The following is a 26048-nucleotide window of genomic DNA, read 5'->3' on the forward strand; positions in this document are numbered from 1 at the left end:
ATTTCAAAAATATTCCGTTCTGTTATCGATATTTCTTTTTGCGCTTAACAGCTCCAATGTTAGTACTCTTAAGGGTGGGCATCGCAGCTGATCAGCTGTCCGATAAAAAAAACAAATTCACTAATATGAAGAAATAAGCAGAAATATATTTCTAAAGGGATGAAATTATAAACAAAAAACAAAAGTTTCGACTAACTAATATGAAAATGTAAGTTCAAGTATTTTTGTTAAACTGCGTAAATGCATTCTAAAAGGGAGCTTCCTTGTCCTAGCACAAAAGCAAGTATATCACGACCAAAGCGAACTCGGATTTCAAACAGCATACAAATTTCGGAAGCACTTAAACGAGGCGCAGATAAACGAGATATTCCTGTCCTACAGAGTGGTCGATTGAGACCCAGTGACTGCTCGACAAATAAAAGCCAAACTAACAAGGGCGATGAATGTGAAGTAAAAAACGAACCTATTGATGATGACTTTTTGGGCGAAGAATCGGAAGATACCATGGAGTCCAATTTCAATAGTAATCCTATTGTGAAAAACGAACTTGTTGAATCTTTTTCGGTAGAAGTAATCCCAAGCAATGAGCAATCGAGTTCGGAGCAACCTAAAGTCCCAATAGATTCCCCACAACATGGGGGAAATGGAACTGTAAAGGTACCCACCGACAAGATGAAGTACCGATGCTCAGTTTGTAGAAAAACATATTCATACCTAGCCAATTATAATGTACACCTACGGATGCACACTGGGGACCGTCCTCACAAATGTCCTCACTGTCCAAAAACTTTTCCATACGAAATAAACCTAACTCAACATGTCCAAACGCATTTTGGGGAGCGCCCATACCATTGTCCTTATTGCTCGAAATCCTATGCTCGGAATGGACCATATATTTCGCATATCCGTAAACATAAAAAGGATGATCAGTAAAATAAAAGGAATCAATTCGGTCGCATTAAATATCAATAATCATCTATACAATTCTTCGTTCGAAGTGTGAAAAATTGTGAATTCTGCCAATTTTTTGGTTGGATTTTATTCTTTTATCTTATATGACATAAAATATACTTAAATATAATTCTAATAATTCAACGTTTTTGAATATAAATGTCTTTTAAATAACCATTTGTCAGTGGGACCAGTCCAGTCGGCCGAATAGGGTATAGAGTGCATGCCACAAGTTGCCGATAAATATAAAAAAATTCAACAGCTGATCCAAATCTCGTCTTGGAAAATGAAAATGTAAGTATTTTACTAAAGTCGTGACTTGTTTCTTATTTTAACCATTCAAGGAATGATGTCAGGGTGAAGGAAGAGTCAGTCGACGAGGACGACCTGGGGCAACAGGTTTTCCAAATTACGGATTACTGGTATGAGGAACCAACAGGCCAAGAAGTGGCACATTCCGATATAAAAAACCATCATTTAAGCCAAGAACAACTAAAAGCTATGGAATGCCTGGCTGAAATAGAGTCCAAGTATCATAAGTGCTTTTATTGCCCAGCAAATTTCAGAAGCCATTCCCGGTTTGTGGCCCACCTCCAGTCACACTCCGTACCAAGCGAGAAAAAAATCTACGCGTGCAGTCTATGCCCAAAATCTTTCAAACATTCTACAACTTTTCTAAGACACACCGACGATCACCAGAACTTTAAATGCCATCAATGCCAAAAATCATCTTTTCGAACAGAAGTACACGCTCCCGAATTCACGGAAAAAAGTGAGCAGTGCCAATTTTTTGGATGCTCCAACCTATCCATTATTAAATGTAAAAAATGTAATTTATATTTGTGTCTTAAGCAGGGTTCCAATTGTTTTTCATTGTATCACAATACTGTGACAGATCAGTGATCATTGATCTGTGAAAAAGAAACTAGAGCGGCGTTTAGACCTAAATGTTAAGAGCCCAGGACCACCGGATAGTTTTCCCAATAATTCAGGTTTACGAGTAAAGTTTGAAACTTTGATTTCAGTTCTTATAATATTTAACATGTTTAAAAACCTAATAATAATATTACACAAAGTAGTAAAATTTTAACATAACGAATTTAAAAATAATTAAAATTGAATCATAAAACCAATGTTTCATGTGCTATTGCTATTGCTGGAAGCCTCCGTATGGGATCGCATGTGTATTACGTAGTTGGAATTATATTTAAAAGTCTTTGAGCACAGGGAACAGCTAAACGGCCGCTCTCCCGTATGGGTCCGCATGTGGTTATCCAGAACAGATTTTATGGTGAAAGCCTTTGGACACTCAGTGCACTTGTACAATCTTTCACCTGTGTGGCTCCGGATGTGAGCAGTTAAATATGATCGTTGCTTGTAGGCTGAAGGACATTGCGGGCACTTAAAGGGTCGCTCTCCAGTGTGGGTTCGCATGTGGACTTGCAAATATTTACGCTCTGCAAAATCTCTATTGCACTCGGAGCACTTGTATGGCTTTTCACCGGTGTGGGTACGAATGTGCGATTTAAGACTAGCTCCATTTGTGAAGGACTTGGGGCAATACGAACACTCGAATGGCCGCTCTCCTGTGTGGGTGTGAATGTGCTTTCTCAGGCCATGTCTTTGCGTATAGGCCTTCGGACAGTATGGACAGCAGAATGGTTTCTCTCCTGTGTGGGTTCGCATGTGTTCTACCAGGATATGAATAGTGCTAAAAGCCTTTTCACATTCGGTGCAATTGAATGGCTTTGACTCGGCGTGAGTACGCATATGCGATTTGAGGCCTCCGCCGCACTGAAAGGACTCGGAGCAGTAGACACACTTGACCGACTGGATGTGGTGTTCAAAGACTCTTGGGCTATATGCATTAGGGCAGTGTGGGCATTTAATTGGCAAGCAAATATTTGGCATGTGGATAGGATGGGGCAGACTGGAACAGTTTGTTATTTTGAGGGGGACTTGGGTGCTTTCAAAGGACTCATCTTGTATCGTATCGCTAGACGAGTCGAATTCATTCGAAAAACTTTCGTTTAAAGTCTCATCTTCCATTTCCTCTTTTATGGTTATGACAAACTCCTCAGTGTATTCACCATTCTCAGTGGAAACCTCGCCTTCCGATATATGGAAATCTTTTTCCTCACACAACTCATCATCAATTGGTTCGTTTTTGATTTCAATGTTTAATGGGTTTTGCTCAGCGGTTGGGGCCATCAGATGGCTATCCTCTTCATTGGTAAAGGTGTCATTTTCTATTTCTAGTATTTCATAAAAATCATGTTGTACGACCTTATCAGAGCCACTTTCATTCGCTTCCAACTCAAATTGGAATGTCCTTTCGCTATTCGGTTCATCATTGAAGTGGGTAACTTCCACCGACTCTGTTTTTATATTTCCATGGTTTTGAGGACTGCTCCCAGTCGAATCCATTGCACGTCCCACGTTCCTTTTTCCTTCCTCCTCTTTATGGGATTCTGCTGGATTATTGTGGTTGAAATTCAAGTTAACATTTAAATGTTCTTATATTTTTCTCTTCTTTCCGAAATGTTGTATATTTTTTTCTTACAAGGAAAAAAATTATTTTGTTTTCCCTGTCGATATTACACTAATCACCCTGTTTTCCGAACAGTGTGTGCTGTTAAGCGCATGTTAAAATAGATCTTTTCATCCGTTAAAATGAGGGGGATATTAGATCTGATTATTTTTTTTTTTTTAATTAAGATTTACTTTTGTTACTAACCCAAAATAATACACACCGTTTATAACAAAAAAGTTAATAATAAGTTTAGTCTTTGTTTTCTGAGTATTTTTAATCACATATTATTTTCATGGTGCAATTCGAAACAGTTTTTTCCTATTTCAACACATAAATATATTCTACAGTTTTGGCATATTATATTGGATTTTCCTGAGCAACCTTTACGTCGGCATTTGCCGATCTTTTCTAAAAATTCTGGCACGTGCATTGGAGGCCTAAGGAACGATGCCTTACACTGGGAGCACGTGTATAGTCTAGATCGGTGGTTCCGCCGGGCATGTCTTGCGAGACCCTCAGGTTTGCATAACTTCAGACACTGGGGGCACTTAATGTATGTTGATTCTTTTTTATCTTTGGGATTTGTCTGGCTCGGATCTTCATTCCTATCGTTCTTTTGCTCGACATCTGCAGGACCAGTTTCACTCTCTCTATTGTTGTATTTATTTCCTTTTTTGACCAAAACAATCTCATGTGTCTCGTCGCAATTGGAAGTCTCGATATTGGATTCGTTTTTAAGAATTAAATACTCCAGCTCCGTAGGGACACCCGGATCATCAGCAAAATTTTCTTCATTTTCATCATCTATTGGCTCGTTTTTAACTTGAATATCTTTGTGCAATGGAATATCCTTTTCATTAAGGAAGGTTTGTTTATCCTGATCTAAGCTTATTTTACTTATCTTATTACTATTGGAATTTCTTTTGGGCAGGCACCTTCCCACATCACATTTTCTTTTTAATATTTTGGTGTCATTTTCGAGAGGCTTACGTTTCACTTTTATAATCCGAGTATTGGAAGATTTAACTTCATTATCTGATGAATCTTCTTGAAACTTTTCGATATCAAATTGGATCTCAACAGATTTTCCCTTTGATTCGTCATTTGGTTCGCCATTATCGCTAAAACTTATTTCAAACAACTGTTCCTCTTCATCGGATTCTTCCCTCACACAGACACCGTTTTTGTACTTCTCCCTGGAAAAGGAAAAAGATATAGTTAGGAAATAAATACTAATTTAATAAACTTACATTTGTTTATAGTAATAAATCAGATATTTTGTTTTGATCAGCTGTGGTTGTTCCCCCTTGATCGACACAGAACAGCCGTTTAATGAGTAGGACTGGCCACTCTAAAATAAATTTTTTTCAGTAAATTGCTATTTAAATTTTAAAATACATATACACAACAAATTCTTAACAGATTGAATAAAATTTCCAAGGTTTTATTTTTAATTTAATTTTTAGAGGATTTCCTTTGCCCATTAACTTAAGCATAAACGTATAATAAGTAACGCAATCCTATCATAACCGTTGTATAGAACATTATTCGTCTCGTTTTTTTACCATACAAAGCTCAAATTTAAAATAAACATTTTTTTTTCAACAAAGGAGTTTTTCTAGAATATGCCTAACGTATTTAAAAAACATTTATTTGAAGCATAGAATGCTTCCTTTTCTTGTGACTCCCAAAAGTATACTACAACCTTCCAAAAAAAAACTTTTAAACGCAAGCTTACATAAAACTTAAACAAAAATAACAAAAAATTATGCCTTACCGAAAATTTTCATCATGATTTTGGGCAAAAATGTACCCAAAATTTTACCCCTCGATTTTCATGACATTTTAATGCAGATTGGCGGCAGTTAGAACCCTGATTCGTGAATGGTATTCCTTTCTCGAATATAATAAGAAATGTTTTAAATATTGGCTGAAATGTATCGCAAAAGTTCCCATATAAGGCACCGTATCTAAACGTGGTCCAGAAGGCTCTCGTCATCCATTTATTTCGGGATTCGTGAATGGTAATCCAATTTCAAATACGATACGAAATGGCCAAAATATAGATTAATATTTGTCTCAAAAGTTCCCATTTTTTTAACCCAAAGCAATAATTTAAACAATTTGCATTTAATATTTATTTTTATTTTTTATTTTATATTTGACTTTATAGCTTTTAAACGTAAACTTAGTTGACTATACTCGAAGATGAATTCTCATGTTTATGTATATGGTACATATGACTACTGCGTTGTCTTAGGCTGCTATCTAGATGATACAATTATAACTAGAACAGTTGCGGTTGCTGCGGCTGTGGCTGCCGCTTCGAATTTTAATCTATATACATGCAACTTATGGTCTAACTGATTTCGGGCGTACGGTCTAGTTTGAAGATCTTTTGAAAGTGTTAGCATTGCGCGCAAAAATACAAATCTCTAAACAAAAGACTTAAGACACGAACTTAGGCGTACAATTATGGATGAATTGGATGCTAATTATGCTTTGGTTTATTTCCAGCACTGCAAAACCTAAACGATACGAAACGAGTATGACTATGACGCAGTGATCCAGCGATTGCAGCGTTCTATGGCCAGTTAGCTCAGAGCGGAAAACATTGCCCGAAGCTGCCGCTGGGATTTGGGATTAGCTTAGGCTATAATTTACTCATAAATTTAAATACACAGTATTTACACAGTAGAGTAAATGCTTAACACTAAACGGGATCTTATGGCCGCTTAAACGGACACTATTTTGCTGGGATCCACCTTGACGCGGAGAAACACGGTGTCGCCCTTGATAAATGGCCGGCTATGGAGCAGCTCGTGGGAGATGAAGCGCGGGAAGCCGAAACCGAGCTGGTCGGGCTCGTTCGAGGGTCGTTGGAAGTTCTCCCAGGTGGGATCCGGCACAAAAGACTCCGCCACGCCACCCTGACCGCTCTGGGCACCCTGCTCGAACAGCGTGAAGGTGATCGAGTGCGAGAAGGGCCACTTCAGCAAGGCATCATATTCTCCCGGCAAAACCTTAATGTACACGGAGACGTGGGTGTTTTCACCGGGTCCGTTGCCATTGAGGAACATCGAGGCCTGCAGCTTGTAACCATATTGGGAGGTGTAGAAGGGCGGCGAGACCAGCTCCAAACCATCCTTGCCTCTCGCCTCGGCCATCTTAGCGGACCAGTCGGTGATCTTCCATAGCAGAGTTCCGGTGTAGTTGATCGAAAGCTTGGACACTGCCGATTTGAGCATCTGGATCTGCTGACCCTGGCGTGAACTGAGGGCCACCATCAGAGAAAGATGGGCGGCGGCGTTGCTCTCGAGATGGGCCTCCAACATCTGTCGTGGTCCCTTGAACCGGCAACCTGCTTCCTTGAAGCTGCAGGATACGGCTAGGGACTGGCACTCATCCCTCAGATGGGCCTCCAGCTCGCCACGGGCAATGGGACCGGCGTCGCATCTCTGAGGACAGGCGAGAGGGGCCCTCGGGCACTGGGCTGCATGGAGGGGCAGTGTGTCTGCGGAGAATTCTCGCTGGCAGTGAGCGCAGCGACGGAGTCGCTTGGCACAGTCCTTTGACTTGTGCATGGTCATCCTTCCGCGGAGCACCCGCTGGCCGCATTTGGCCTCGCAGTAGACCGGCTCCTGACCGCAGCTGCCATTGTGCTCCTCGAGACCGGCGCCAGAGAATTCGCTCTGGCAGAACTCGCAGCGAGTCCGGCGCATCGTGCAGGTGTACTGCAGGTGATCGGTCATCATGATCCTGGGAATCTGGGCTCCACATTTGTTGGGGCACTGCGTGGCATCGTGTTTACAGGTGTTCAGATGGGCCTTTAGCTTTCGTAGCTCGTCGGACCACTTGCAGCCCTGTTTGTGGTGAATACAGAAAACCAGGGAGCCCATAATGTGTTTTGGATCAGGTCCGGGATATATCTGAAAATGAATGAAGAGAAACATAAATTAGAAAGTGAATTAAAAAGTTCAGAAGAGTATTGCTTTAACTTAACGTAATGCCGACAAGAAGTATCTGCAATACCTTTTATGGTATTATATTGTTTGTCAAAAACACATTCAGGATAATAGATTTTTCAGGTGCGGAAGTTAAACTGAAACTGATGGGCTTTGTGGGAAACCTATCCTTTTAAGGGGCCCTAAAATTTACTTTCCCAAGCTGATAAACAAGGGATATCAAAACAAATGCTTATCTCTCTATCCCAGCGACCTGTTGTTTATCCCGGACCATCGTTGATATTGATTTTCCAGCTACCTGCCAAGGTGCCCGTGCACCTTATTCATCTGCAGCCCCTCCCTTTCGTACCGATTTCTGCATTTTCCTCTTGCATTTCCTCAGGCAAGCCGTCAAATGTTTTACACTCGACTGCTCATGTTCCTAGACACACCCTGACGGGTACTTCCTGTCCTACCTTCTAACGTTCTTTTTGGGCACTCTCCAGTCGCTTGACTGCCTTTTGCCCATCTTCATGATTACTCCAGTCCTAAGAACTGCGCCCGCTTCTGGTTGAGCTCCCCAGTTCTTCCTGCTGCACTCCGGGCTTATGCTTTTAATTGCCGCAAACTAAACATGGGAGAGGAGTGCGACTGCACATCCGGCAGATTAAAATAATAAATTGCGCTGTTGTGCGAAAATATTTATGACTTGCTCTCGACTGACTCTGACTGCTAATCAAATTAAAATGCCCCCATTGCGAGCCCCCATTTGGATATGACAATTTTCCGATATACTCGCAATGTTTGAAAAGCCATTAAAGTGACGCGGAGACAAACCAATTTTCGGGAGATAAAAGATAGATGTTGGCTGGGATCTGGGGAGCTGCTAACCGAGTGTCGCGACATTTCCGGTTGACTCGTTTAATTGACCTTATCTGCAGTTTGTCGAGGCGCAGGGCTGGGCTTCAGAGCGTGGCTTGACTTTTGATAAATGAACATGTCGCTGCATCTGGCAAATGGTCCCAGAGACAACTCGTAGAGGCGACATTAAAACGAAGATATAATAAGCAATTAACACATGAGCTGGGAGGGGGATCAGCCCGGTTCACTTCGGTTCGGCTTGGATCCCATGATGGCATATGCCTCTGACACGCGGAATGGGCATAGTGGAACCTACATACATACATACATACATATATAAAATATTATTTCTATGGAATTGCCTTTTGCTGGTAATTTCATTTAACGTGAAACGAGTTTGGTGCTCTGTTTCTCTCCTCTGATGTTTTTCTGTCATCTTCCGAGCGGCATTAAGTGGTGAACTATGCCATCGCACATGAACTTTTGATGGGGCCATGGACTTCTTATAGCAACGAAGTCCGACAATCCGGCAATTGGGCAAACCACCCACCCACATACCATTACTCGAGGAAGTAACTGCCACTCAATCGGAGATGCCGTAAACAAATTGCCGATGTTTACACAAATACCATATCATGTAGTGGATGGTTTAATGAAGAACATGCAGCAGCATCCGAGGAGATCAGAGATCAAAAGCTGTTTGTCAACCGGCTCCAAATGTTTACGGGGAAACCAAACAATTAGGGGCAAGATGGGAAAAGTGATGGGGGGAAAACCCGGAGGAAGACTTTTTTTAGTGGCAATTACTTGCCGGTCTGTTAGGGTTAATTTACTTTGACTTCCACATCTCCAGCTTCAGCTTCAGCCTCAGCCATGGACCACACAAAGTTGAGAGTTGGAGTAAAGTTGGAGGTCGTTTGCCGGATTTCGTTGGATGATTATATAATTATGCGATCTTTTTATATTTTTTACTGTTTAGGTGGGCAACTTTTGCTTTTTTCTTAATGCCAAAGCATAGGGAAATAAAGAATATTATCCAACTGCTCGAAGAGTCATTGAGTTTGATTGGTTCTTATGTAAAGCCGCAGACAAAACCAATTGAAATTCCGATTCGAACACGAAAGCGTGGCCAAATTTCAGGCCGAGGTAATTAAAAAATAACATCTAAAAGCGGAAAGAAAGACCCAGACGGACAACAACTCCAACTCCAAACAAAATCAATGCTCAGGCCAATGAAAGTGGAAACACAAAAAATATAAAGAGTGAACAACGCATTATTTATGAGCAACAGCAGTTGCCTCATTTTGTTTTATTTTTATGGGACGCAACGTCTCCCGGAGTGGCAATACCCCGTCCGGCTCCCAGTGTGCCACTTGGGTGCACTTCGATGTTGCAGCGGCCAAAGGCAGATCATAAAAATTAAGTTAGAAATAAGCAGGAAAACAATTTTATAATTTTAGACATCGAATCCATTCGATTCCGTGTAAGACATGTGCCTCCTACTTGGAAGCCCCCAACTTTTTTCCACCACCAAGTTCCCCCCAAAGTTCAAGGCGCTCATAGACCCAGAAGATGTTTGTTTTATTTTTAAGGCTTTTATGATCTGGCCTGGCTTCAATCAGGAAAAAACAAAAACTGGAGAGAAACAACCCATGCCAAGGCATTGTTTATGCTTCTGCTGAAAGTTTTGGGGAATCGGTTCGATGTTTGAGCATGTTTTGGAAGATTTGTTACTCTTGGGGCTTTATTAATAGACAAATTGATTGGAAGGCACTTTAATTTGAAGGCTTGCAGTCCGTTGGGAGAACTAATTTGTTGAATGTCTGATATTTCTAATGAGCTTTGAAGATCTACATAGCTTGGACTGGAAAAATATGTTCCCAGGTTCACACGCATGTTCAAAAACTGTTAGTTAAAGTCTTCAAAATCTTGATTTTTAATATTTGTGATCAAAAGAAAACGAAGACAATCGGTAGCTTTTGTGGTTCAAGAATGTTCCATTATTCTTCTGGAGCACGATCTCTCAGGTCGCTAACTGAAAGATCATAGAAAGATCAGCGAGTGGGCAGGGAACTTAGCACCTTCCACGTTCCATTCTTGGTAGCGTTCGACTCGACTCGGACTGGATACCCCGCGGGGCCAACTTCCGTTTGCTCAGTTAACACAGAATATTCCCAACCAAAATATGTTGACGCTCATTTGTTTAGTGCACACACAAAAAACAACTTGGCATGGGTCTATTGTATGGAAAGGTCTTTCCACCCCACCCATCGACACCCCTGGCATGCTTTTTATTTGGTACGTGAGCATCGGAATTAGCTTTTCATATTTCGAGTTTCGAGTCGGGCTGTGTTTGCCCAAGAAATTCTCAGCATTCATATGGATACGCAATATAAACATTATAAGCTCTATGAAAACTGTGCTAAATGTTTCTGATATTTACCCGCAGCTGTAGCACTAATTGGATCGTTTCATATTAAATTTCTGGCTATTTGCCTAGGCCGAAAACTTCCCACAGTCGTAACTACCAAAAGTTGCCAAAGTTTCGGATGTTGCTGCTGTTAGTATTTCTACTGGTGTTGCTGCTGTGACCTAATAAAGTGCATCGATGCCGGATTTAAAAAGAAGTGCATCGTTGGCGAATTTCTAACTAAAAAGGGGCGATCGCTAAAGGAAACCACTGAAACAGCTGATGCGCAGTTTTGTGAGTTCCACAAAGTACTCGGATAGTATGTAATTTCAGCAATAGCAACACCATACAATCGGTGAATGCGAGCCAGACAGCTGCAAAATACAAGAAAAAAATAAAAACAAAACATGGCCAAAGCCAGAAACTGGTTTTTTTTTCACCCGAGAAAGAGGGGACAAAGCAGCTCAGAGCAGAGCAGCTGATTTCTAAACAGGTAACGACAGCAACAACACACCTGTACGCACACTAAGCCAGCAACATCAGCAGCAACAGCAGCAGCAACATCAGCAGCAATAGCCATGTTAAATGCTATTTTCGCGGCGGTTAATCATGGTGATGAATTTGAATGCGTTTGCTGCAAGAAATAGTTAAATTATGACTCTGATCCCAAGACTGATCGGAGTGTTCTAGTTTCTTTTTTTTCCACTGCAGCACTGTTGCCAAACTTCCATTCAGGTGCCAGCAGGTGAACTTTGGGGCAGCTGCTGCTGCTGCTGCTGTTACTTTTTCATGCGGGTCTGACCTTTTTTTGTATTTAGTCAGCAGCTGTTTGTCTGGCAAAGCGACAGGAAATGCAGCAGTTAGTTAGTGGTAGTGGGTTCGTCAGACTCTGGCCAACATTTTTGCAGTCATTAGCGAAAATACACTGCATTGGCAAGGTCCCCGCACCAAAAAAAAAAGAAAGAAAAAGAGCAGACTACAGACTTGTAGAAATCAGTTGACTCAGCGATGATAATGTGTCATTAACAACAATATGTTAATTGATTGCTAATCGAAAGCGAAATGCTTATAGAATCAGGCTACAGCACGTTCCCCATGCTCGCAGAAAAATATTGTATTCAATTTCACTTTAGATAAAAGCTGGCAAATCGATATTCTTTATATTCTTAATATTACCATGAACTCAAAAAAAACCATCCCGTTGTGAGAAACGTAAAGAAATCCCGATCACACCAGATCAATTCCAGATCGGTGGGAATCGCTTCCCCAGACGGAAGTTCCCATCCCGCGGCTTAACGGGTTGTAATTGCTGAATTCCCGGAATGCCAATCCCCAGGAGGACAGAGCGGACAGGGCAGACGCCCCCATTGCAAGTTGCATGTTGCTAGTTGCCAGTTGCAAGTTGCAACTGGAACTGGTTAACTGGTTTACCTTTGGCCAAGGATGTTTTGTACTTTGCACCGCAGCAGCTGAAAAGTCGTTGGGCAACTTTTCCGACTGCCGAGCTAGTCTTAGACCAAAAACCAAAACAAGAAACTTGTTTTTGTTTTCGTTACTGATTTTTCGCAAATGGCAAAAATGCGATGCTGACTCTGCTGACTTACATAAGCCCAGAGTCCGGAGTACCGTCACTCCGCTACTCATTTATTTTTATTATTATTTTTTTTTTCATGAGTATTTTGTTTAATTTCGACTAACGGTTAGGCCAAACATTTTAAGTGCTTTTCAACTTTGGCATTTGCCGCGGATGCGTTGCAGGCGCCTCCTCGCTTCTGGTCACGATTTTCCACTGATGAAAACTGTGTCTCTTTTGTTTTTCCTTTTTTTTCTCCACAACTTGTTGTAATTTATAAGCCAGCGCCACTTGGTCGTGTCGTGTGGGTGTGGCTCGGCCGCCAGTTTGGTCCGCAAATGAATGCAGTCTCGTGTGCGGAATCCACTGACCAGGGAGAATGTCAAAAGCGAATTGCCAAAGAATACCAGCGAGTTCATACCACTGGAATTCTGATTGAAAATCCGCATTGAAACGGATTCAATTACCGAGAAGAGTTTAACCAGATTTTTGACTCATTTTATGCAAATAGTTTTCCGTTGAAAAACCTTTCAATTTCCCAAATGAGCTGTTTGTTTATGCCTATCAATATTTTGCTCCCAAAAACCTTTTTTCCCAGCCGATTGTCGGCACTTCTTTCCCACATATGTGTGTACTTTTGCAGCCACGTTGTGCCCATGTGGTGTCGCCCAAGATTGTTGTCTGTCTTCATTAGTATCCCTAAAGATTGCCCCTGTCCCGACCTCAGCAGTTCAAGCGTGTCTACATCCTGTTTGCTCTCCCGATTTTTATTTCATTTTCTTTCACGTTTTTTGTTTAATTTTGTTTTTTTTTCAGTTCATTTCTATTTTCCTGACATGTGTTCGAGACTGCGCCAGCAATCTGTCGCACAGCTTTGGCAAATTGCTCTCAACTTGGCCATCAAAGCAGCAAGGGGGCCCAAATGCACTCGAACTACATTTTTTTTGTATTTGATAGTATATATGGTGTAGTTGTTAGCCCGCTTATCGGGTGTGGAAATCCGGCTATCAGCCCGGTCTCCCCACGCTCTACATACGCTTATTTGCTTTGGCGAACTGATTGATTGATAATGATAAGTGCCTGGCTAAGCCCTAATATCAGTATCTGCACTCTCTGGTCTCTGGGCCCGGTCTAGGGCTAGGGCCCAGTCAATTGGGTCAATGAGCTTTATCTGTGAATGGAATGCACTCCGATAGGGAACTTGGCAAGGCATTTATGATTGGGGAAATTACAATATAAAATATTATACATATATGTATATATTCCGCGGGCTTTTGTTGTTAAATGTTTGCCCAGCTGGTCTGTCAAAACAGGAAGTCCCATCTACAAGGGGGACGGATACGCTTTATGATCTCCGCCTATTATCTACGACTATATTTCTTGATTTACGATTTGCAGAACAGTTTTTTTCAAGTTTTATGTTATTGAAAAATAAATAAGAAAGGTTAGATAACCTGGGAAAAGCTAATAATGATGTAACAAAATCATGAATGCAAAAAATTTCAAAATCCTTTATCAACTTACAATCTGTTCCAGCTCCGTGATGGGCATGTTGTTATTGTTATTGCTACCCGGAGTGGGTGAGCTGTGGGAGGACGAGTGCGAGGAGGACACCGTCGAGGAGGAGGAGCGCGATGTGGCACAGTTTCCGCCGCCACCGCCGGACGTCTTGTTGCGGGGCGGAGTGGGTGGTGGCACCGGACTGGCCAAAGTGGAGCAGTCCTTGGAGTTGCGATTCGGCGAAAGACGCGAGGGGAAGCTCAGCGTCTTCGTCCACTGGGCCAGACTGCGAACCATATTGTTTATTTGAATTTGTTAACTTTTTTGTTGATGTTGCTTCTATTGAAACTAATCCAAGAGTGTTTCAATGGGCAAGTCGAGGTGAGGTCTTTGAATGTGTCTTGTTTATTTGTCTTTTTATTTTGCACTGTTCATGTGTTCATAGGCACAGCATCACAATGATCTCCAACGATTTCAAGACTTTGCGAAATTCGCACGGCGCACGCGCATCGTCTGTCTAAATAAATTTTCAATTTCAAACTTTAGCGCGCTGGCTGGGAACGAACCGTTCGCTTTGAAAACTCGAGAGCGATTGAAACTACGAAGCGACGGCAGCAACTTCGAAGCCGCTCGCCAACTCCCGTACTCACGCACACCACCAGATATTGTATCTCACGGATGCGGCGCAGGGGTTGTGCAAGCGGGACAACACAAGCCGATCCGCTCTGGCAATGCAGTTTGCACTGAGAGAATTTTATGGGAGCTACTGGTTTTTAATGGACATTTTATTAAAGGCAATTCGAAGTATATGAAGTTTTTGTTCAAGTGCAAGAGGTACTGCAAGCTGTTTGGAGAGAGTTTGTAAAAGACTGAAAACACACGGGAGAGTAAAGATACAGATACAATATCTACAAGAGAGAGTTTTGTTGTTCAATGCTCAGCTTCAACCTGGTGGTTGAACCTAAAAGATGCGGTTGAAAAGAGCCAGCCAAGGTGGATTAGGCCAAATAATGAAATTCACATACAATGTAAATATAAAATATTGCTCCCAAATCAATTATATAACAATTAAAAGTAACTCATTATACAAAATGGTTTTCTGCAATTTACACCATTTTACCATCAATTCAACCACTTTCAATACAATCAATTTCTGCACATAATTTCCACGGACATTTGACTTTCCCCGCCAGCATTTCCGCTCAATTTGGCAACAGGACATTGTTGTAATTGCTATATTTATCCCAAACCCTGCTCTAATGATGCCAACAAGCGGACATGGCCAAGTGCAATTAACCAAAGGGCCTTAACATCTGTTGTCCAGGAGGTGCCATGGTCAGAGGGTCTTTAGGGGGATGTTGATTATGACCCACTCGCAACGCACTTCCGTTGGCCACATACCAGAGACAGCCCACGCAAACACACACAGCCCCAGGAGCCAACTCACAGATACCCATTCACACACACACACTCACACACAGGCAATGTAAAAAACCGGCAACAACGGCCTTGCCAAGGTTGACTGAGCATGTTGCCGAAAAAAAAGAGCCATAAAACCAAGAGGCAGCAAGAAAAGTGGCTGCCGCTTCTTTTTCTGGCCAAGAGATGAGAGCAAAGCTGGAGAGAAAGAGACTCCCGGCTAAGATGCTCTCCCTGGCAGCTCCGTTAATGGCCAGAAAGCCAGAAAGCGGCTTAGAAGCTCAGCCAGCATGAGCAATGGGAAATGAGTTCATTCAGCTTTGGCTTCAATTCCAGCTTGGCGAACAGAAAAGTTTCTCCACAGTGCCCTGCTAGCAATAAGATTAAAACTATATATTTAATATGTTTATATAAAGGATTTTTTAATTCTAAAATTAAAAAGTCCTTGTAGTAGACTAAGCCCTTAATTAGTGCCGCATTTCCCCTACCCTTCTAGTTGACCATTTTTCCCTATGTTAATTCCAGTTTACCGCCAAAAATTCGTAGGCAAAATGCCAACACATGTCGGCCATGACAGTTGCAGATGCTCTGGTTCGTATCCTGATTTTCTCTGCCTGGCCAATAAGTTCTCCTCTGGCTGCCACATGTCCTTGTCAGATCCTGTTCTGGGCCTTTGTTCTCCGGCCGAGGAAATGATTCGCAGTTCGATGCCAGAGGACAGCAGCTGCATTTGGCTGGGATCGAACAATGGCCTGCTTATTGACAGTTTTTCAAAGGTGTCGCACAAAAAGGATCCCAATCGTGGCTAAAGGATCCTCTATCCTTAATGTTTAACAATATGCCAGTTTTTGTGTGCAGATTTCCGGACAAATGTGTCATGGTGCCAAAGGAATTTCGGTTCTATTGTATCTGATTTTTTTATTTTATTGAAATTCTCATAAGCATATGATTTTTAAGGTCTTTTTTTTTAGATTAGCTGACTAAAACTTTAGGGATATGTAACAGAATATCTTATTGTTAAAAATTTTAAAATCTAATACATTTAATTTAAGAATGGATATTTCCCCAGTCAAAAACTAACCAAAGATTGAATAATTTCTTTGATCTTGAGCCACAGCTGTAAAGCTCCACATATCATAAAAATCTTAATGATATAATCTTAAAAAACGAAAGGTTTCCCATCCCAAGAAATTCCCAGGTTAAGTTATATCGTTTCACATCCGCTGCTTAGCCAGCCCACAAATCCAACCGAAATTAGCCTAATTAATAGTTCAAGATCAGAGAAAATTCGACGATGATGTAACTTGTATATGAAATAAACTTTCGACAGGGAGAGGTTTTTTTTCTTAATTTTTTAAGAGGAAGGAAGGCGTGCGCCTGACCATTAATCTTGCATCAACATTCAACATTTGTACAAGAAATCATAACAAGCAGATCAAATATTTGGGGTCGTTTGCTGATAACTCGAGTTTTCTTATCGGGGTTTGAAAGTGAAACGGAGGCAGGGCTTCAAACTGAGGATCCACAATCAGGCTGTCAGTCACTGGGACCCACATCATAGAATCTCAGACAAAGACCTCAATTCTAGGTTGTTTCTTTTAAATAATAGACCATTGATTTGCATTTGGATGGGCTGTTTGGGGACTATTATTGTTTCCAAGGGGTGTGACCAATATTCGTGGGTCCCAGCTCTTTTTATCTGGCCCTGATTTCGGATGAAAACGTTTTCGCTTCTTATCTAAATTCCTGAAAATTCAGTTGTTATTTCTACTGATGCTGCCACCGATGCTGCTCGTGCACATAAACGGGGCCTTTTGTTTTGTAAGCAAACAGTTTTTTGTTTTACAAATCAACACCTCGGGTATCAATTACACAGAGGGAGATGGCCGTATATAGTATGAATCACTCCGTATACTCGGCGTCTTGGCCCAAAGAAGAGATCGGCTTAGACTCGCTTTATCTCCGGCAATTAAAGTGTGACCGACCCTCGTCCTGTGCCCGTCCATGGCCCTTCCAGTGCCAAATGTAAATCCTCTGTGCTCTGCTATTTATTTATGATCTTTTATGATTTCCCAACAATAAACGGCCTGGCCAACCGCACACGCCGAGCCCACAGTCGTCCCAATATACCTTTTCCCATTTCTATTTTTTCCCTTAGCTGCATTAGTTGCGGATGGTTAGCTGTGCAAAAAAATTAAAATCTTTCTCTCCTACTGATGTACTTGATGTACACGATTCCAGGAACTGAGCCCTAGACGGTTCTTCTGATAAAGTAGCAAGATTTATGGACCAAACAATTGTAATTATGCTGGCGAAGATCCTTTGAAGTATTTGCTTTCTGTGTGAAATATACTATAGTTATAGCTGGAATAATTTTAAACTATATCATAGAAATTTTAGATATCATATAGATAACCCAGTTTAAGCCATAAACATGCCGCGTGTCAAGGCATTTTCTACTTCCTTTTTTCTCAATAGCAGCCCAGTTATTGGCCTCCATATACTGATCCCTCATTAGAGTGTAAGCTGGGCCCATTCTTCTGGGTCTATCGGCTCTCAAATGACCCATAAGAGACCGCAGCAGACACCTGCCACACTCCCGCACAACTTCATTAGAATTAGCGCCTTGGGTTCCTTCGTGTGTTGGTTTGGAAGGAAAACAAAAAATGTAAATATTTTGGTAACCCAAGGAAAAACTAATATGAGAAGCATTTATGTAGGTTTCGGGTGCCTGATCGAGGAAATTATGCAACGGAAACAGGTGCCGCAGCGATCGATACCAAGTGGCACTCATTAAACGTGAACAGGCGTAGTTGTTGGGCTGCCAGCGCGGGAAAATGCCTGAGGTTTGAGGGGAAAATGTGGATAACTCCTACGGTGGCAGTGACTCAAAGGCCGTTCACTTGCCCCGAAATTCTCTGGGGCGTTCTGACTAATCGCCCATGACTCAGAGTCTGGCTACCACTTCCATGCAACCTGTCAGCCATTACAGAATGTTACACATTTATTACCCGAACCCAGGCGACAACTTCCAACTCTTGAGATAGAGGTTGCAATGCAGTTGCAGTGAAAACTCACTCGGTCTAATCAAAGTTTAGACACGTCCACCGGTAGAGTGTGGGAAAATTCCAGCTCAACCGGAGGCGTCTGCTTTGGGTGGCTTTTCTTTCCATTTTCCTTTAAATTGCGAAAAAAAAAAACAATTTTCACCCCAGAGCAATTTCGCTATTTTGCTTCGCTTGCTTGCCAGCGACTTCTTCAGTTTGCAACACTTTCACCTGCTGATTTGGCACGTAAATAGGCTGATAAAAGCATCTCACAAAAAGGCACAAAGCTTAATCTTTATTTTCTTTTTTGTTACTGCTTTGAATACTACAAAATCACCCAGAGATATATTAAGACAGCTTCGCTTGGGTTCTGCCCACAGTTGACAACTTGGACCGTGTTCGTTGACCTCGTTCGAGGTTTCTGTTTTTCAAACCGAGATTTCAGTTTTTTGCCAGCCGAATTCACTTTCAGTTCAGGTCTCTCCGAGCTTGGCTCACTTTTGATTAAGTTGTGTCATGCAACGTTGATTTAATTATCATCAGTTGCCGAGACAACTTCCAACATCCATTGTGCCGCAAACAAAAAACTAATGAGGAAATGCTGGGAATTTTTTTTTGTCTCTTTTGGCCAAAAGCTGTGGAAAGCCGAGGTAGAAAGTTGTTTTTTTTACCGAGAGAAGGTGGAAGTACTCAAGTTTATGCCAGATTTATTAGCGATAAACTTGCCTAGAATCGAATTATTCTTAAACTTGAATCGGGGTCATTTTAAAAAGTGAAGGTGCCATTTCATCTTTCCTCTGAAGTTTTTTTTCATAAGTATGACAAGCCAATCAGCCCTAATAGACTTGTCCAGGGATCATAAAATAGCTTGAGTAGGGTTTGGCAGTTTAACTCCTGTTCCAGCACCCTTCATTTGAATGTCCTTTGAGACCACCTGCCGGCACACATGCCACACAGGATTTGCCCGGAAGAAAATGTGTGCAAAACATGCCAGGACTTTCCGTGCTGGGCCAAGATAAAGTCAAGTGCGGCCTCCCCGGAGACAATCTAATTCCAGCTAAAAAGCTGTTAATGGCCCTGAGAGGAGGAGGAGGTTATGGAGGAAAACCCGAATTCGAGGCGATAGCGGGAAGTGCAGGGAGGAAGATAGTTTCTCAGTTCATTCACCAGTCTGCTTGCTAACAAGAATTCAGGTAGATTTCTTTGCTCCTCTATATGTATACATCTTCTGTATTTCCGCTGTCTATGATAATACGGCGGGTATCTCCAAGATGAGCTCAACTTCACGCCAAACATTTTGTGAATGAATGTATCTGAGTATCTGGCTAGTATCTGCTCTGTTGTTCACATGTGTCGGAGCTCATTTCGAATGCAATTTTCGCATATAAATTTAACAATAAAATTTATACAAATAATCCAGCTTGCGGTGGCCGTGTGGGTTGGCATCGAAAAATTATTTAAATGCCGTACATTTCCCTCCAAAAACAAAACAACAAAAAGCGTGGGATCTGGCGAGCGGCCTTTTTATTTTGTTAATTGTTCGAAACTGAGAGATACGGATTTTGGAGTCTCTGTTAAATGTTTCAAAGTGCTGCGAGTGCGTGCTGTCAGCCCAGCCAGCCCATGCCAGACCAGGCCAGTCCAGGCCAGCAATTTTATTGACAATTGTGAGTTGTCCTACTCACTCCAAGCTCCACAAAAAAAGACATACGAAGAGCTGGAAATTATAAGCTTCTCGTGCCCGGCATGCTAATGAGAACGGGCCAGTGAAGTGGAGGCCTATAAAACATAAAAACGCATAAAGCAAAGTCAAACAAAACGAATTCACAGACCCAGCTGCTCCTCCGTAGACCCCCCAGCTCCACCGAAAAATAACCCAGAAGCCCCGAACCCCAAAACCCCAACCATTTCCCATCCCGGAGCCCATGTCACGTTGTTTGTGTTGTGAATTTGCGGGTCTGTTGCGAGAAATGGTATATGGAATGGAATATGGAGGGACGAGCACACAAAGCTGCTTATTATTGTCAAAATATCTTCGGCTAGAGGAGCTCACGTTTTAATTTTTTTATAATGTCACTAATTTATTGTACGTGCTGCACTACAAAGCACACAAACACACGACGACCCATTTAGGTGTCTTTAATAATAACCTGGCCAGATCACCAGATCGGGGGCGATCCCCCCTGCTGGGGTTTCAATGAGGTCGGGTGGCTCCTCGTCATAGAAGCACATGACCCATGAGTCCATGAGGCAATTGCATGTTTGTCTTGAATTATCTCTTCAATTGAAAGAAACTTATTTTGAAGGTGACACTTATTCGGTGTATCCAAGTGGGAAAGCCTGGAAAATGTATGAGATTAGTATGTCGCGGAACTTCAAAGAACGCCAAATAATTTACATTTAACACATAAAGTTTTGGGTTATAACTACTCAAGAATATATCACAAATAGATAAGCAATGGGTGAAGGTAAATATTATGAAGTTACTAAGCAAATACTAAAGCATTCTCCCAATGAGACTAGTCAAAAAACGATCGATAAAGAACCAATTTCTAACAACCCAAACTTTAAAACTCTGAAAAAGAAATACTTTCCAATTCTCAACCATAAATCAAAGAATTAAGCACCGAAATTAGAAACATTTCAGGCAGGTTCATCACCCCTTTCGAGCACTTGAAGCATAATGCAAAGTAGTGTAATTTATGGGTTCCCATTCGGGGGACAAACAGAGCCACTGATTAGAGGCTACCAAAAAGCCTTCTGGATGGCTTCAGTCCCACACACAGAAGTTGAATGCACCGAGTCTTGTCAAATATTTGAGGGCGGCCACCACCAATCAATCTAGTACTCCGACCCGATCCAGATCCACACGATGAACCGCATCGGAGGCAAGGGCCATAAAACCCTCGAGGCGTACAAAAATATTTGATTTCCGATTAGGTCGCTGCAATAAAAGGCAAACAGAAAGAGCCAGGGCCCATATACTATACATTTTATAGAGAAATGTTTTTCTTGAGTGCACTCACTTGCACTTTCCTCGACAGTCGACAGATTAGTCGGAGAAATCGAGATCGAAGGGCTGGAGCTTGGACTTGTGGGATAGGGTTCAGTAACTTCCATCTATCACTTGCAGCAGCTAATTGCAACTTGAAACCGACTGTCAATGCTGCTGCTGCTGATGATGATGATGATGCCATTGCCCATTAGGGATCGGCTGAAAGTAAAACAAAACGTCGTCTGCCTGCCACACGCTCAACGCCTGTATCTTTATCTCCATCAGCATTAGTATCTGCATCTCAAGATCCGATTCCATCTGCGGTTTTTTTTCCCAGCTTCAAATGAAATCGAATCAAAGCTGCAGCTTTGAAAACGTCATATGAAATGCAGTGGAGCGCGGTAATGTGCAATTTTATGCGTTTTACACGCATTTTCTGTTTACTGTATCTCTGACTTGCGTATGCATCTGGCAGATACATTTTCAGCCAGCAGAACAGCCAAGAGTTTGCGGTTGACTGATATTGAATATCTTTGGCCTAACACTTGGATTGGGTAATATGGAGTTTGCGTTTAATAAGGTCTAGTAACTAGAAGAGATATCTTTTTAGCTTCCTTGATAAAATCTCCGATTAGATAAGTATCCTTGACATCCATTAGTAGAGTACTAGACCTCAGGCAGGTGGCTTTTAAGTACATTTTAAATGCAATCTTATGAGGTCCTTTTTTAGAATGCCATCCTGAGGCAGCTCACCTTCAACTGAACTATTGTAAAAAACTATTAAGATTTACCCTCAACCGGAAGTTGTCAACCGAAAATACCCCAACAATTGCATCCCGGCAAGATGCCAATGAATAAACTGGCTTATCACCTTGCCGCCATCATCAAACCAAAAGAAAATTACTTTCAATTACTGGACCGGCTATCGAAAGGACCCGCTTCACCGGGCCATCGGGCAGATGTTTCTGTGAAAATCAAATTCAACCAAAAACCTGTATGGAATGCAGCTCCAACAGGCATCGTCTTGATCTTCGACAGGCTAACGAACTGAAGAGCGCGCCAAATCGAGGACGACTGCTGTAACAACACGAAAAAGGACACCCGAGCCAGACTCATAAATATAGCATAGCATTGGATAGGATATGTGTAGGTATGTATCTCTGCCAAGACGATCCCTTTTTCTGAAGAGGACGCGGGCGACAGATGTTTTTGTTTAGCATTCCGAAGCAGGTCAATGCCTGCTGCCGCTTTTAAGGATGCGGTGCGTTGGTCCTGTATCACAGCTTCTTAGCAATAGGAAAAGGTATCTTCAAGATACAGAAATGAATGTATATATCCAGCGACAGCTGGCACACTTGAGAGCGAGCTGCCTGTTTACAAATCGAACGCGTCGTTGCGGCTGCTCCTTGGGTGCCACGGCCTCATCCTGAAAGTGGCTCGGATTACATACCGCGCACTCAAAGATACAGATACACAGTAGGCAGCCATCGTCTCGCTCCTCTAAACTGTTTATCAATTATATTTCCCTTTTGATGGGCTCGCTAAAAGATTTTATTATGAGGTTGAAGCGTCTGGAAATTCGAGAGGGTTGGCCGAAACTTGGCAGGAATCCCCATTCCCCGTTTTCTCTATTTTCATCTTGGCATTTTGTTTGATTAATTAGTCCAGGATGGTGATGAGGAAAAGCCCCCTAGCAGGTAAGAATGATAAATTTTCTTTACTTTGGGGTTGATTTGAATTCCACTTTGTCTTGCATTTGTTTGCCGCTCTTCCACAAATATCTCAAGATCTTTCAAATACATTCCTGAACTTCATTTACAATTATAATTGCTATTTCGTAATGGCTTATCTAAGGATCATCTGTTCGCTATTCATATGGATATTCGGCTTACCTCCTCGTATGTATTTTCCCTGGCACTGGAATGGGTGCTGCTGGCAATTGAACGACGGAACATTTCGCTGTAAAGAAAAAATAATTGAGAATTCTTAATTTTGGATAACAAATGATATGTAAATGAATAAATTTCAAGCGAAGGATATTCTCAAATAGGGCTAGAGCCATCTGTAGTTGTAGCCTCTTTCCAAGCTATGGCAAATATTTTAACCAAATTAAACCATTCGTTCTGCCATAATTAACACTGACAAATTCCATCTATTAGCAGAAACACATGATGGTACCAAGCACACAGTACCATCGAAACCTTCCTAGCCCCTGGGCCTGGGGCATGCCCCCACGCAGTAGCATAATTTATTAACACCGGCCACAATCAGGCAGAACAGTTTAGGCCCGATAAACTCGTTCCAATATCAGTCGAAGAGCTGTAAAAAAAATGTCATACCTTAATCGCTGGCAGGTGGTGGGCGTGTTGACAGTGAGATTGGTCCTTGAGTCGCTCAGATGGGCGAGGGAATTGCATAATGTGCTCTGGCTAGTGTTTGATTTGCCATTGTTGTTATTGTTACTGCTGCTGCTGCTTAGCTTGGTCGTGTGACCCAGGCCAGGCTTCACTGTGGCCGGGGGGGCGGGCATCTCGACGTCGATCGGGCCAAATATGGCAGCACTCATTAACCAACAAAGCGGGGCTTCAGCAAAGCCGATTGTTAGTGTTATTTAAACTCGTCATTTATTTTCTTTTTGTTTGATTTTAAGATCGTCTCTCGGTGGATCGGCCCACACGGATCGCGAGCCACACGAGCCGACTTGCCCAATTTGGAGTCTCGCAATATTTGATTTTCAAATGTCTGTATGCCCGGGGCTTGTAGCGTATCTGTTTTATTTATTTATGTGCATTAACTAAATGTTGCTAATTTTTGGTTTATTTTCTAGCGCTGCTGCTGCGCCTTTTTTGGCCAAAGAATGGCTGTCCAAGTGCCTCAACATAAATCAGCTATGTATTCGGATACCCCGGAGCACACGATCCGAACTCTAATTAACTCGTTGCCAGCTTGTTCCCGTCAACGAAATCAACGCGAACCAAACAAAGATGCCCAAAACCGACTGTCTGCCGTCGTCACTGGGGATGGGGATGCCATTTAAGGTGTCGCACTGCGATCATTTTCAATTATGACGCAACACACGCGAAAATTTCAAGATCACCGCGACCTGGGCTGGCACACGAATTATTCTGTTCGGTAGTCGGTGGCAGGTGTCACAAGTCTGGCTGACTGCTCCACCCAGAGTTCCACTTCGAGTTGGACTTCTTGCTGCGCCGATTACTGAAACAAAACTGATTTATGCCTGTCACAAGGCGAACGGTGCAGCCAATTGCAGCCCAGAGTTGCTCTCAAGTCGGAGGCTCAGTTCCAGTCTTACTCCGGCTCCCTCCCTCCCCACTCCATGGATACACTCCGGCCAGCTCCCCTTCTCTGCAGAAGGCCCCTATCCGCCACGCCACGTCGAAGTCACCTTCGGAGAGTGGACGACAATTAGTTCTACATGTCGTCACACGTCGTAAGCTGCAGGAAGCCATAGGTACACGGAAAATAGTCTTCAATGAGTTTCTTATTAAGGTACTGCCACTAATAAGACTATAGCTTCAGCAGAGTAATGGTAACTAACTACTAGCATACTCCTTTTTGCCTCAAAATTATTCTCTGTGTAAAAACAACATCAAAAGTAGTCGAAACAACAACTTTCAACTTGGGGACCCAGCCAGTGCTTTGTCTGCACTTTCATCTTTGGCTCCTCTTTGCACTACCCGCCTCCCCAGCCCCAACACCACTCCTCCATCCACTGCTCCTCCACAGCCATCTTCAGAGCTCCTTGGGCCACCTCCCTCCCGGATACGTTGCGGTTGTGTAATGCCACGACAAAAAGCGATCAGATGTCCTTCTACGGATGTGCGCTTTGCCTTCCCAGTTCGCTCCAGCCATCCCTCTCAGGTCGGGCGACTTAATGATCTCTGTCCAGGCTACACTGTACTCCACAAAATAGCAACAAATAATGCAACAAGCAACAAGTTAGGCATGGCTTCACAGAAGTGCTCCATATGTCGAGAAAATGTCTGAACTTTGTCTGGAAAAAGGGAATAATTTTAAAGGAGTCTCTTGCAGAGGATTAAAAATTATATTTAAATATACTTAAATATTTTTTATACTTTTGATATTATTACTTATTAAATTAAATTTTGGAAAATACACCCGCCCCTATATTTTCTAGATAGCATCTCTAAAACAGATCTACCCTTAAGAGGAGACAGATGCAAAAAGGGACACTTCGCCCAACCAGTTGGGCTCGTGGTTCGAACCTGGTCTAGACTTCTCATCCTTGTCATAACATGCCCGTATCGTGCTGGTCCAAACTCAGTGGCTGCCCGATGATAAACCACATTAATGCCCCTTAAGTATGCCCATGTATGTTACCTCCCAATACGTGACGAGTGCAACTTAGTATTTTCCGCAGCTCCTCCCGATCTGTCCTGCCCGCCTGGACACTTATCGAGTGTAACAACTGGCAGCTGGCCATGTAATTGCAGTCTATGGAGTCTTTGGCCCGCACTGCCATTTGCCATTCATAGTTGGCTTTTTGCAGCTAAATGATCACCATGGCAGCCAGACAAAAACTGGCACTGCAACTGGTTGGGTTTTTTTTCCAGAATCTGACCAGTTGAGTCTGTGGCATTACTTTGGTTTCGGCGGCGAGTAGACCTAAAGGTCATTACTAATGGAGGGCAGACACTACCTGTCCGATCGGCGACACTTCCGTTTCCACTTTGCGGTGTCCCAGCCTCAGCTCGAAACCCGAGATCCCCCCATCCTCAGATTCCCTCACAGATCACAGGACAGGATGAGTTGTCCAACGGAAGTCAAAAACAT

General features: G+C 42.4%; 3 protein-coding genes and 1 long non-coding RNA gene across 5 annotated transcripts; 1 reads left to right on the plus strand and 3 right to left on the minus strand.

The window, feature by feature from the left end:
• Nucleotides 1–40: 40 nt before the first annotated feature.
• On the plus strand, nucleotides 41–1638 carry LOC116656037. The gene is made up of 3 exons (XR_004311050.2): nucleotides 41–208; nucleotides 273–1245; nucleotides 1296–1638. It is a non-coding gene; the product is annotated as an uncharacterized LOC116656037 (long non-coding RNA).
• Nucleotides 1639–1952: 314 nt separating this feature from the next.
• LOC6502750 (zinc finger protein 501) lies at nucleotides 1953–3570 on the minus strand. The gene has a single exon (XM_014904886.3). The coding sequence runs from the start codon at nucleotides 3376–3378 to the stop codon at nucleotides 2089–2091; it is 1290 nt and encodes a 429-aa protein (XP_014760372.1). The 5' UTR covers nucleotides 3379–3570; the 3' UTR covers nucleotides 1953–2088.
• Nucleotides 1953–4807, minus strand: LOC26514919. Its single transcript, XM_014905174.3, has 2 exons — nucleotides 4735–4807; nucleotides 1953–4680 (listed from the first exon to the last, which is right to left on the minus strand). Coding segments are annotated over exons 1-2 (921 nt in total). The 5' UTR covers nucleotides 4737–4807; the 3' UTR covers nucleotides 1953–3761.
• An 800-nt stretch (nucleotides 4808–5607) lies between these two features.
• LOC6503824 (TNF receptor-associated factor 4) lies at nucleotides 5608–24441 on the minus strand. Of its 2 annotated transcripts, XM_032455275.2 has the most exons (3): nucleotides 23573–24441; nucleotides 23126–23192; nucleotides 5608–7413 (listed from the first exon to the last, which is right to left on the minus strand). In XM_032455275.2, the coding sequence occupies exons 1-3, from the start codon at nucleotides 23797–23799 to the stop codon at nucleotides 6220–6222; spliced, it is 1488 nt and encodes a 495-aa protein (XP_032311166.1). In that variant the 5' UTR covers nucleotides 23800–24441; the 3' UTR covers nucleotides 5608–6219. The 2 variants fall into 2 exon arrangements, with proteins under 2 accessions (XP_032311166.1, XP_001965243.1); XM_001965207.4 differs by lacking the exons at nucleotides 23126–23192; nucleotides 23573–24441 and adding an exon at nucleotides 13797–14393.
• Between the last annotated feature and the right edge of the window lie 1607 nt (nucleotides 24442–26048).

This window comes from Drosophila ananassae, chromosome 3R (assembly GCF_017639315.1).
Source record: "Drosophila ananassae strain 14024-0371.13 chromosome 3R, ASM1763931v2, whole genome shotgun sequence".
Taxonomy (NCBI): domain Eukaryota; kingdom Metazoa; phylum Arthropoda; class Insecta; order Diptera; family Drosophilidae; genus Drosophila; species Drosophila ananassae.